General features: G+C 39.0%; 1 protein-coding gene across 6 annotated transcripts in view; it reads right to left on the bottom strand.

Moving 5' to 3' along the window:
- Positions 1-2,528: 2,528 nt before the first annotated feature.
- Positions 2,529-13,481, bottom strand: part of Kdm4c (lysine demethylase 4C) — a 382,463-nt gene continuing 371,510 nt past the window's right edge. For all 6 annotated transcript variants that reach the window (XM_078047622.1, XM_078047621.1, XM_005327972.5 and 3 more), the window contains 3 exons: positions 11,127-11,246; positions 7,591-7,683; positions 2,529-3,622 (listed from right to left, as the gene is read on the bottom strand). In XM_078047622.1, the coding sequence (XP_077903748.1) occupies positions 3,446-3,622; positions 7,591-7,683; positions 11,127-11,246 (390 nt within the window). In that variant the 3' untranslated portion in view covers positions 2,529-3,445. The remainder of the gene's footprint in view (positions 3,623-7,590; positions 7,684-11,126; positions 11,247-13,481) is intronic.

Below are 13,481 nucleotides of genomic sequence, written 5' to 3'. Positions count from 1 at the left end.
CTGAGCTTTACACACATCTATCCAATGTCTTTTATTTGGGTCAGATTGAGGATTCTTTTTTTCTTTTCTTCATATGTTGAGAAGGATGAGTGATTCACGTTACATAACCTCTTTAAAGTCTTAGTTTCACTCCATAAAAGAGGGCAATCATACTTTGCTGATTTATTGGGGAGATTAAATATGATAAACGCTGCTAAGCAGCCTACAAGGCTAAGTATACACAATAGATGTTCTATATATCATTAATATCAGCTGATTTTCATAAAGTTCCATTTCCTCATGAGGACCTGTACCTTCTGAAGACAAAGCACAGGATTTCTAAGTCATGAGCTAGCTTGCTAGCAAATTCAGACCTCCTCAGAGGCCAGAAATCATTTTCCCCACTGGTCAGTGCTATTATGTCCCTATAGCCTGCTGGGTGAGAGGATGTGTAACATTTTGGATGACTACATATCTGAATGCTCAAAGACTTTGTAGTCCATTGAATTTTGCAAGTAACCCATTACTTCATGTAATGAGAAAGCCTCAGGATCTCTGGTTAGCTTCAAGTTTAACGGGGCTGATTTATATCTGAAATGATTGTTTCATTTCAGATCCCTTTTACTTAAAGGCAAAAGTAAGGCACAATGTTATCTCCCAGCAGATACTACTCCTCTACTGATTATTCACAAGACCTCCAGGGCATTACAGTGACAAATGTATAAATGGCTTTGTTTCGCATCAGATGGGTACAGGGAGAAGGGGCAGAGCCATTCACTCCTACATAGGATCCTGAGTCTTCATGTTTTCATTTACTATATTCCAGTAGCAATTTATAATATATTCTGAGAAGCCATGTGATACTTCAATGGATGTTTCTTTTCAATTTTTCTCTTGTTGAACTAAAAAAAAAGTCACTTAATAAAAGTAAACTGCCAAGGATCATATTTTCCTTATTTCAAACACACATAAAAGGATTAAAGTATTGTGAAATATGTCAACCAGCTTTTACTAATCCCTTAACCTCCAGAGAAAGGGCTTGCAATTAGTATTACATTAGAATTGTCAAAGCTAAAAAATTAAAAAAATATACTGGAAGAACTTTAACTGATCATACACACTAAAAATGTAGTTAGTGTAACACTTGAAATTAAAATTACAATTGAGGTGTCATACATTAAAGTGAAAAAATTATAATGGTCTATTAAGTCACAGTGCTAATAACCACTTTACGCAGAACATAGTGAAACAAAGGTGCCTTTCTCAATGTATTTGTGGCCATGTCTATTTGGCTAAGGCCATATAGAGCTGTACTTGGTTATAGGAACGTTAGATAAGAGAGACCACAAAGAACAGCTGTATTTAAGTTCACATAGGGCTCTGCACATTTTCTCCCTGTGGCAGCCAATCAGAAATCTTGCTGACAGGCAAACTTGTACAGAACGAATGATCCTATTTAGATTAATTCCTCTTAATGCCTTAGACAAGCCTACTTTCCCGGTCTATCCTGGAAAGAGCAGGTCAGCTCCATTTAAAACCCAGAGATAGAAAATTCAAGCTTGATGACTTGATAAAATATGTGACTCAACTACTAGAGAATGTGGGGTGTTCAGACCCTAGGAAAATAAGGTGGGTGGGCTCTACACCAGCTCTGAAGTCAGCCTGAGGCACTATGAAAAATGAGCACTCCACCAGGCATGGACTGAGGAAAATGTGGCTCTGTCATTGGTTTGGCACTTTACTCTCTACCCAGTAAAGGGATACCCTTTTGTCATGTAACGTGGAGATGCATTGCTAACCCCTGGCTTGGGGCTTTCACCCATGTTAACCAACACCCCACAATGAACTGGGCTGCTTATTCAGCTGGGTCTGCTTGCTCTCTCACCTCTACCACTGATATGAGAAGAACATACTGGGCTAGCCCATTGGGTCCACTAGGCTAATAAGAGGCACCCAGAGCACATGTGTGAGCTACCCAAGCCAAGCTCAGCACAGTTACCAGCTAGGCCCAAACTATGATCCCAAAGATCATAGGCCTAGCTGCCAGCTAGGCCCAAACTACTCTCCCATCTTGAAGACTTGTGAGCACAGTAAAGGCTTCTAACTGCAGGCTGTTAGGAACTTGCATAGGTTTCTTACACAGCATAAGTGAATAAAACAGACTCCAAGCACTCTGTGCCCTCAAGCCATCCCTTTTCCTGACTGTTCTCCACTCCTCATTTTGTATAATGAGGTGAAGGACTGGAGGGTCTCCATAGTCCCTTCTAAGGGTAACTGGAACCAGGAAACCTAGCTTGAAAAGCACTTCCAACTCAAGGGTCTCAGACCATCTAAAGCCCCAGAGGAGGAGGGAAAAACCCTCAACTGCTCTTGTATAGGGAGGTGAGCCTCACTTTCCAGTGACTCTGGCACAAATGTGCCCACAGCTATGTGAAAAGTCAGTGACAGAAAGAACGCTATGAAAACCTGGTACATCTTGATAGCCAAGTCCCCAAGAAAACTAGTTTTTCTATTGGTTTAAACACAAACAAGTTAGAAGATGGACCGGATAGGAGAAAATGGAAATCTTTATTTTTAAACACTAGTACATTTTCAGGCTGTTTAAAAAGGAAAAATCATGTTACATTAGTTCAAAACTCTGCATCAAAGCATATTTATTTAAACTCTAATTTTATAAACACATAATGAAAGAAACATATACTTTATAAATATCTACTCAGAATAGGTATTATGAAAAAAAGTGTTTAAAAATAACAGCCCCAGATCTCCCTCTTTAAATATATAAAATTCCCACAGAATTCATAAGAATTCTTCCTCAAGAGCCAAATATTTCATTTCACAAAGGCCAACTCAGTTCTCATCAGACACAATCAAAAGTAATAGGAATATAAAAAAATGTAAAAGTTCTGTACAAGGGAATACAGATAGCACACGGGTAAATCTCATTACCATACATGCCATTTGTGTTTTAAAAATGTTTTATAAAAACTGCCATTTAAAACAAATAAGTGAGAGTCCTTCCCTGACTGTGGAAAATATATAAATTATCACCCTCCCACCTGGGGCATGCAGCTTCCACCTACTGGAGTTGGGGGACAGATGCCTCCATGTGTTTCCTGATGAAGGGTCTGGGACACATTTGGGGACCTGCCTCCTCTCTGGCAGTGGCTTTATCTAGTAGATCATTCACTATTATTTCCTTTCACTTAGAAAAATTCTTTGGGATCATAGAAAACAATTGCTCCCAAGCGAAAGCAAGACCAGGGGATGACTTCTGATTGCTGAATTCAACTAATATGTGTATTCTGTAAGCTTGGTGAGCAAATGCTGGAAGCCTGTTTTACCACTGTCAGAGACATAGCCAGTCACCTCTTCTAGCAAAACACATGGCACTGCCCCTAGGTGGTCCCTTCATCTTTTCTCTTCTGGTCCAAGCAGCTCTGTTGCCTGCAGCAGTGTATACTGACTATTGTCTCTTCTGACACTTCTTCTGGAAAGAGCTCTTCAAAAAAGTGCGATACACAGGATCATCCACATACTCGTTCTTAAACCGGGAGCTCAGCACTCTTTGTCGCTTCCTTTCCCCCTGGATTATGTCTGTTCCATAAAAGGTGTCTTCAAATCGCATATCAGATGCTGTGGACTAAAAGCAGCCAGTGTTACTCTGCAGAAGGGTAAAGCATTCAACCAGCACAGTACTGGATAAAAATCTGAAACCGTGTGGGCATGGAGGGGGTCTAGGGAAGAGCAGAAGACAACCACAGGTCTGCATTCCCATCTCTCCCCACCCAAGTCAGACCAATAACTCTGTTAGCCTCACTTTCTCCAGGACCTCGGGCATATCCCCCCATCTCCACCCCCAGGGACTGTCCACAAATAAAACCAATATTAAACTCTTCTTGTTCTGAGTCTCCCTCACTCTCCATCTGTCATCTGGATGATGCCCAATCAGGTCTCTGGCAAATCTGTCAACAGCAATCTCTCATTCATTCTTATTCCTATTTATCTCTGGGCCTCTGCCCCCATCATTTCCCAAAAGAATTCTTGTTAAAGTCTCAGATACAAATTCTTGACTATTTTGTCACCTAACTACTGCTTCAAGCTTTCCTTTCTGCCCTTTTATGAGCTCTTGTCACTACCCTCTCCTCCTCCTCTGATTACTCATTTCTGATGTCCCAGGGGTTCCCTTTCTTAAATATCTGCTCAATTCTGATGCTGCTGAGGTTCTGAATCTGGCCTTTTCCTCTCCAGACCTTCACGCCCACAACTGTGGCTCCAAGATCTCCCATGCGCAGGCCTGCTAGTTTACCTGCCCACAGGTACCTCAGAGTCTATCTCGGAGGCACTTCGAATTAACCAGTGCTAAACTAAACTTAAAATCATCATCTTCTGTTGCTGTCCTTTTTTTTTTCCTCCTGTAAATGGCACCCCCATTCTCATCTATCCAGTTACACTAGTCAGAAACCTAGATGTCTCTGTAGGCATTCTTTTATCTTCACCCTATACAGGATCCCTCCCGCTATACCCCCAAATCCTCCTGACCCCAAGGCACAGGCCTTCCCACTTCCTCTCCCAACCACCCTGACCAATGGCACAGCCCCATCTATTTCTCACATAACGACTGAAAGGAAGCTCTCTAGATACTCTCTGATTATATGACTAGCTATGACTCTATGTCAAAACTTATGATTTTTCAGTAGCCCTACTGCTTCAAGATGACATGCATGCTTGGTTGGCTGAACTTATAGAACCTGGTAAATCTCACTCTATTTTCTGGTAAACTGAACTGATCACATCCTTGGTCTACTTCACTGGCTCGGGGCCTCAAGCTTCTGTCTTGGACACACTGTTTCCCTTTGCTCTATCATGTCTACCACAGAGAAGCTCAAGATTCCTGTCACCTCCACATGTCAACACAAGAGAATGAGGGTGGTGGGACATTCTCAACTGATTCTCAGTGAGGTGGATGACTTCCGATGACAACAACACACGGTGCACCTCACTAGGTCACTAAGACCATCTTCCCTGGTTGGTGACAAAATAGACTGGCTTTTCAGACTTGAAAGATATGGTCCATAGGGAAGAGAAAGACAAAGGGAAAAGTACAAAGAAGGCTTAAAACTAAAATTGGTCCCAACTGTTGAGCTTTGCATGTTCTCTGCCAGTTCATGGAGCCGCTCATCCAGGACAACAGGCTACCTCCACGGGCTCCTCCACACTGCCTACTTTTACTCAGGAAGAAAACCACATGGCTCTAGGTTGGTTGGATACCCTCTGCCATTAGGAGAAAACATTTTGTTTCATTCATTCTTAGCAATGTACTTGCTCTGAGTAATTTTTCATTTTTATAAGTGCTAAAAAGTTATCAAAGGAGAAAATAAAATATCTCTGAAAGTGTTGCCACTGTGCAGAAATAGCAAAAGTCAGCCTCTCAAACACAATAATAAAGCCAATTTACCAGGAGCTCTAGTTAATTATGCACCGTTGCCATGGTTATTCTGCGAGACAATAAAAGGTAATGGGGCCATTTCTGAAGTAAGTAGAGAAGAACCCAGTACCATCACAAGGTGGACTGCTGATTCTTTTGAAAAATTTACCCCCTGCCAGAGTGAGTCTCAGTGAGCCTAAGTCATTAAAACACAAGGCCCCCCAATGAGGACTGCTAAGCTATCTCCTTAAAAAGCAAAAAAGATTCCTCTAACCATAAAATATCTTCCATCAATGAATTTTTCAATTAGATTTGTTTTATAAACTAGAAAAAAATAGCAAGCACGGGCGAACAGCCCAAGAGTCAGAGGGTTATTCATCCACCTCAAGGAAAGGCACATCTGTCTTTGATCCAATAACCACAAAGGCTGGATGGAGTGACCATGAGCCTTCTCCTAAAGGTATTTCTTGCTAGTTTCAGCTTTTTGGCATAATAGTCTGCTTTCCAGGTGTATGTATGTGATCCATACATTTTTCATTGATTTTTTTTAACTAAAAAAATCTGAGAAATAAAAATAACAACAGCAGCAAGTTGGGCTTGCTCAGAGAAATGGACTTTCAAAAATTCAGGATCTGTGTTCAGATAAAACCACCTGAGAAGGCATTCTGGTATCACAGCCAAATCTACCATGGAACAAAGAGATTGTGCTCAGAGTAGAAAGCAAAGAACTTTTTCTAATGTGATTAAGAAATAGTACATGAAATCTACAAGAGTTGGCAGGCAAGGTACTTAGTCAGACATGGATTAGAAAACCAAAGGCTTTAGGAACTTCCATAAGGCTACCTACTCCAATACTGACCCTCTAAATCTCTAGGGGCTAAGGAAAGAAAGGACAGACAGGGAGGACAGAGGACAGCCCACAGGAGGCAGGAAGAGAGTGAAGGCAGCTGTCTCTAACATTTTCGAAGTAAGAGATTTCAAGATCTTAGAACAATAATAAGGTGTCTAGGTTTTTAAGGACTACATTAAGATTTAGCTGGTGTCTTTACAATAGGCTTAGTTTTTTCTCTCCTTCAGTTATTAATTTGGTGGTTAATCTGTTCACAGTTCCCCTGCATGCTGCATTTCTTATTGGAATGGAGGTAGCAGTCCAGTGGCTTTCACTCTTTTCCTGAAGGACCTTTCTCCTAGGGATACAACTTGGAGGGAAAATCAGTTCACACCTGGTGCAGTTACCCTGTGGTCAGGATTCCAACTGACAGGAGAAGGAGTTGAATATACAAGTGAATATTAAGAATACCCTGGGTTTTTCCAAAATATCCAACAATAATGCTACTGTTACAAAAAAAGTATTCCAGAAGCATTACCGAAAAGTAAGACTGTCATTTACTCAGGAAAATACTTTTCACTTCAGTCAGGAAAAAATACCATTCATTTATATTTCCCTGTTTAAGATTTATCACTTCAGAGATGTAATGGATATAATTTTAAATGAGCAGGATTTGACTTCATTTTAGGGTCCATTAAATATTTTATGGCACAATAATGTAAAACCTAAATTTTGGTTAATTATACTTTTTAACAATTTCAGTTTAGATTATTTATCCATATTTATTTATCTTTTAGTGGTTTATAGTAGGCTTGAAACTAATATTTTCTTTTTTAAAATTCCTTTAGCATTCCCACTATTAGTAAAGTGAGAGCTTTGTTTAATTATGAATGAACACAAACATAAGTGAACTTCATATACAAAACTTAATCAATGCATGATAAGGCTACTGGAGAGCAGACATTTTTATGCTGAGTCTCCTTTAATCTACTACTGAATACTTCCTTTTAATGTTGCTGTTGCTAACAAGATAGCAAATGCCTTGATGGTATCTACAATCCTGGCATTTCACATGGAGGACTTATTCAATGACTATTTTTGTACATCAGTAAATGTCAATATGAAGAACTGTCATTTGACCTCATTAAAGAAAAATAAGCCATGTGCACTAGTTTCCCTGTTTGTGGACAGATTTAAGCTTTGTATTTGGTAGGTTTTAATACAGGAAAGGTTGCATTGGCTTTCTTCAAAATTAATACAAAAGCCTAAGAATGTTTCCCGCTGTGCTTGGGAAGCAAGGGAGGGGATAAGGACTTCCCTGGTGGGTCTCCAAGTGTCATTTGCCAGCACTTACATAACGAGCCTTTACTCTCTTGGGTAATTCTTCATCTAAGGTATAGATGTCCTCTCTCTTCATTGCTATCTGGGATCCGTCTTCAAACTCAACCTAATGAAATATAAGACATTTTGATATATATTAAATTCAGACAAGCACTGATCATTTTTAAGATTTGTAATTAACTATGTGAAAAAGGGGAAAAAAAGACTCAAGCAGAACAAACATGGAAACAGTCAACACCTAGGGAACTAAGAAGAGTTCTTTCTCTTATCATTTTAAAACAACCAAGATTATTGAACACGAGTGTCATGGAATATGAGTTATCAAAATTGTATCCCCTAAAGCAAAAAAAGAAAAGTAGGGGCTGATTAAATTTCTCAGAAAATGAGTCAGTGGCAATATCAGCATTAAGACTACCTGGGCCTGTTATTGCTATGTGTCTTTAAGAGACTCTGTAACATAACAGGGAGAGCTGCTCCTCTTTGTAAAGTAAGATCACATATTTATTTTCATATCATAATCTTCCCAGATAAAACAACTGCTCAAGTTCTCATACAGTTTTAACTTTCAAAACTCTCTTTTGTCAAACTCAAATGGGTCAGAAAAATCCTAGTTTCTGACTTTACAGCATGCAAACCTCATCAATGTGTGAGAATACATCATCTAAAAGAAAAATGTTCAAAATTTGTTTCATGTTAACAAAGCAGCAGCAAATAATTTCATAATTTTCAGTACTCTGAAAGATTTTGACAGAGAAAGGTACATGACACTAGCCAAACAGATACCTGGGGTGTGAGCTCAGGTTTACTGCAGCATGAGCTCTATCAGGAGAAAACAAACCAATGGAAGTGGGAGGAACATCTGCTACATTCTAATCTAATCCACATAGGGTATTTCAGAAATCCTTAACTTCTTTATTTGTATGAATTCTTCACTTTTAAAAAATGAAGCTGGGTGCACTGGTGCATACCTATAATCCCAGTTGCTCAGGAGGTTAAGGTAGGATGATAACAAATTCAAAGACAGCCTCAGCAACTTACTGAGGCCCTAAGCAAGTTAGCAAGACCCTGTTTCAAAATTAAAAAAAAAAAAAAAAAATTAAAGACTGGGGATGTGGTTCAGTGGTTAAGCATCCCTGAGTTCAATCCCTGCTAACAAAACAAAACAAAGAAAGGAAAACATGCTGATAACTGATAGTCAGATGCTGAGTTAAACAATGCAGCTGTGCTATTAATAAAGAAAAACATCTGTTGGGGAAAAAAAACAACTATAATGAAATAGAAAATTAAATATAATCTTTACTTAAACTTTTTTCTCTTTTCTAATTAAAATTCTTATTATCCACAAACTGCTAACGTTTGACTAAGCTGGACAATAGGGTGGAATTAGGTCTCTGTCACAAGACAACTCTTGCTGTCATTTCCCATAAGCCTGAATAAAGGTGGGAAGGGTTTTCTTCCTGGATTTGTCTTAGCAGAAAGGTTTCTTTAATATTTAATTAGGCCAAGGTGTTGTCTCATTTATACTATTTGATAGCAGAGCTAGAACAACCAGTGTGTACTTTCATTCATTATAGATCATTTGAAAATTCTAAGAGAAAAAGGCAATTACAAAACTGAAAGAGTATGGAATGCTAACCTAAGGGGACCGGCCATTTAGTTTGCTTGGGACTTTAAAGCTTCGCAATGCAGGACTTGCAGTACTAAAATCAGGGAGGGTCTTTTACTCTAGCAGGAGAAAGCTGAGTGTAAATTCTGACCCTTCTCTTTACACACAGCTCTTGAACATACTATCAAAATTGTATTCTTTTTATTAAAAATAACTTAAAAATTTGTTCATGGAGTCTTTTTTCTCTCGTTTGTAAAATAATCAATAACATCTACTTCATAAAACTACTGTGAGGGTAAAAAGTGTACACACTTAGGATACTTAGCACTGTGAACAAGGTGTTTGAGTTATATCTATTTTTATAAATGTCTCCGCTTATTCAATGGTGAAGTTGAATAATTAGACACAGAACACAAAACGATCTCAAAAGGCCACTTGGTTTAATGAGAAATTTTAAACTACTTGTGCTTGAGAGATAATTTTAATATTAATCTTAACTTTTTCATTAAGTCTATAAATATACCCATAGTTTTATGTTGACAGGTCATCATAAATTCAACTGAAGTTAACACACTGATTACTAATTAGCCTGAATTTCAACATGTCCTCATTATGTGATACTTTTCATGTAATTTGCTACATGGAAGAAGTTTCACTTTTGCACTTATTGTTTAATTAAATGTATTTCTTTTTCTTTTGAATGATGTAGTAAAGCTTCTTTCCCAAAAATCTCCAATATTGTCAGCCCTTGTTACAGTTGTTGTTTAATTCTGAACAATTGATGCAAAGAAGCTATAGCACCTACCTTATCATATTTAACCTGAATCTGCAACTTAACACTGTCACCGGTACTACATGTAAGGGGAGAGATGGTCTACACATACAAATGGAAAAACAGCCTGTACACATAACACAGGATGCAGGTTGTTAAGTCCTGCCCTCACTACTCCATTTGGGATTTTCTAGACCACGAAAAATATTCTCTCCTAAGTTTTTCAAATTTCTTTGAACACCTTTAATTATACTATACTCCAGTTTCTGATGCTGTGTCTTAAAATGTAATCTTCCATTTAAGTCCTTGCCCCTTATCAGTCTTTGAACAATTTCCCTTCTGAAACTAGCAGTCTTATCATTCTTAAGCTGTTTTTCAACTTAGCAGGCCTGAACCTTCTTGCTTTTACTCCTTTTACTTCAATCTCCCTATTTTCTCTCTACCACTTTACTTGGAATGTTGATTTTTGCCACAGAGTTACTGAAGATACTCCAAAATGTTGGTTCTAATAAATGTGTCCCTTTTTGAAGGAACAGAAATACACATCTTGTTTGATCTTAACTCATCCTTATTTTTGGTAGGAACAAAATAATTTCATTTTTAACTGCATATTCTTTAATACTATGCAGAGTTTATAATAGAGAAGAGAAGAGCCACTGGATAGGTGCCCTTTTCCCTAAATACGCACTCCTTTATGTGCACAACCACCATCAGCTCCTTTGGACATTAACGGGCCGATCTGAGCCAATACACCACTGGTTTAGGTGTAGGTGATATGCTCACAGGGTTATGGGTCTCCAGCAAAAGTCATCATTTCAGGGGCAGCTAGCTGATGAACAGCCAACAATGTCCTGGCTCAAGGTGAGATGAACCAGCCAACTGGGCTCTCCTTATATAATAGGGACACGGAAAACAGCCTGTTTAGTTTTTATCATTTGGGCTGAACCAAACCCTAACAAACCATTCATCACATGTTGTTGGAGTTTCCTAGTGTCCAGCCTTGTAACCAAACTCCAGAACTTCAACCTGGGTCAGCAGATATCGAATCTTTGTCTCCTTCATAAAGAGGCACCCCAAGTTCACCCCAAGTTCATATGACTTAGCATACTCCAAATGCTCTCTCCCTCGGGAACCTCATGTCCATCAGTGTCACAGATAGGGCAGCACCCACCTGGTACATATAGGCAACATTTGATCCAAGATATTTCGCCCCATAGAGTTTGCCATCGGGCCACTTGACTTGGACAACTTCTCCCTCTGCAGGAGGACCCAGCTTCAAGCAGTCTCGGCTCTGAGGAATAAACAGAGACAAGGCTTTTCAAGGCGAGTGCCTAAGTGACTCCATTTAGAACTGAGCAAATGATGAACTCCTAGCAATTAAAAGGAGTTACTGCCTCTGTGTTTTATGGATTATGATCTTACATGGGTGTTCAGAGAAAGAAAGATGAGCCAAAGGAGTACTTAAAGATTCAGCCTACATCATAAAGTTGCAAAAGAACCACCATAATCCAAGCAGGAAAAAAACAGCAGCATTTACATTTGCTATTTGACAAAGAATTGTTCAGGGGGTAACTAAAGTATGCATAGAAACTACTTTAGCTGAGAAATAGACTAGTAATGATTTAAACACCTGACATATATACAGCATTTTGTAGTTAACAAAATGCTTTAGCACACATCTCATTTGATCATTATAATCACTCTCTGAAGTAGATAGATTATTAATTATTCCCATTTTCCTGACAAGGAAACTAAGCCTCCACGGATGTTCCCTTGAGGTTTCAGGATCTTTTGAGAAGTGAAATTGCATATGAGAGTAGGAGCTGAAGACACCCAGGTGAGGTAAGAGCTGTTTGACTTGCCAAGGTGGAAGGGGAAAGGCGAGAGGGGTACCTGTAGCACAGCTGCAGAAGTAGGAAGGTCAAGTCCTGCCTAGAATGCCTCTTAAGAACCCTGCTCCTTTCCAAAAAGGAATGCTTCTGCCAGCTTTGGCTTCTCCCATTAAGTAACCAATCCACTCCTTCCCACAGGAAATCATAGTGGCACTGTAATCAAGAGTCCAAAAATCTCATTTCAGTTCTTTAGGTTTATGGTGCTACTTCCTAAGGCAATTCAGAGAAAATTCCCCAGATGAGTGCTTTTTTAAGGGGAGGGGATAGAGGTAAAATATTTTCACAGTTTATAAACTCTCAAATTTGCATGTATAAGGACTGAAGATGTAGTTCAATGGCAGAGTGCTTAACTAGCATGTGTGAAACCCTGGGTTTGATCTCCAGCACCACCCTCCAAAATTGTATGTATTGAATAAGACATAATAAATTTTTAACACAAAGGAATTAAATACTTTGTAATTTTTTGCATACTTAGCTATTCATGATTTGCAAATACTGGCATTTTACTGATGAGGCCAATCTGACTGATTGAAATATACACTTGACCAATCAAGCTATAAATGCAGCCTGGGCATGATCTGAGGTTTAAATGAAAGGCACATAGAGGAAATATTTGGTTGTTTATAACTAGAAACCCACCATGTGTTTCATTTTATTATTAATAGAAATTCTGCCTTACGAAGGAGTGACCATTTTATTGTTGGATCAGGACTATACACAAAAGACCCAGCTATTCATTTTCCTAACTGCAGACCATGCTTTCCTTGAGAGCTACAGGCAAAACCAACCAACCAAACTGGTGTGCTCAGAGGCTCTACAGAACTGATAGTTTGCATTTAACTTAGTAAAATGAAAATAAGTCTATTCCCAGCCTTCATAATATTTGACCTCAGGGTGTGCAGAATTGAAAGAATAGACTGTAGAAACATACTCTACATATGCCCACATGGGTTTATCACCTCATCTCACACTTCCTTTTGAAAGAGTTATGTGGTAATAAGAACAATGGAGGCACAGCTTCTAAATACATAAAGAATGCATGTGTCCAATCTCCTAGGATAGGCGGTCACATAAGCTCTGGAATTACTCTGCAATGAAACCCAGATGCTTTGGTAATTATGTGGGGTGGGTAGGCTGAGTGCACATCTTCCCTCTGCTGAAATTTTCTTGTACATGGAAGGAACTCCACTAGGTTAATGCTCCAGGAAGCTCTTCTTTGCTCTCAGAACTGCTATTAAGAGGATGAAAAGTGACTTACTTTTATTGTTGACTGTATTTCTCAAACTAGGTGTCATGGTATCCTGGGGGCACCATAGCAACTCACACTATCCATGTGGAATAGAGGGGAAACACAGTGACACTTGTGAGATTCCCAGCTTACTAGTACTATTAAATTGGTTGGACAGACTTAACAAAACTGTCCGGTATTTCTTTTGACCTAAAGACATTGTAAAAAATATTCTTGAGATATTAAGGATGTTGTAAAGCCAAGATAGTTTGGTGATCTCTGGTTTATCCCCTGCTCTTTTTGGAGCTACTCTGCAGTCAGGGAACATGTACTCTGCTCTGCTCCTTCAAAACAGAAAAGCCTTTGGTTTCCTGTACTACCTGTCATGAGGTAAGTCTAATTCTAA

This window comes from Ictidomys tridecemlineatus, chromosome 4 (genome assembly GCF_052094955.1).
Source record: "Ictidomys tridecemlineatus isolate mIctTri1 chromosome 4, mIctTri1.hap1, whole genome shotgun sequence".
Lineage (NCBI taxonomy): Eukaryota > Metazoa > Chordata > Mammalia > Rodentia > Sciuridae > Ictidomys > Ictidomys tridecemlineatus.
This window is presented reverse-complemented; position numbering and strand designations above follow the sequence as displayed.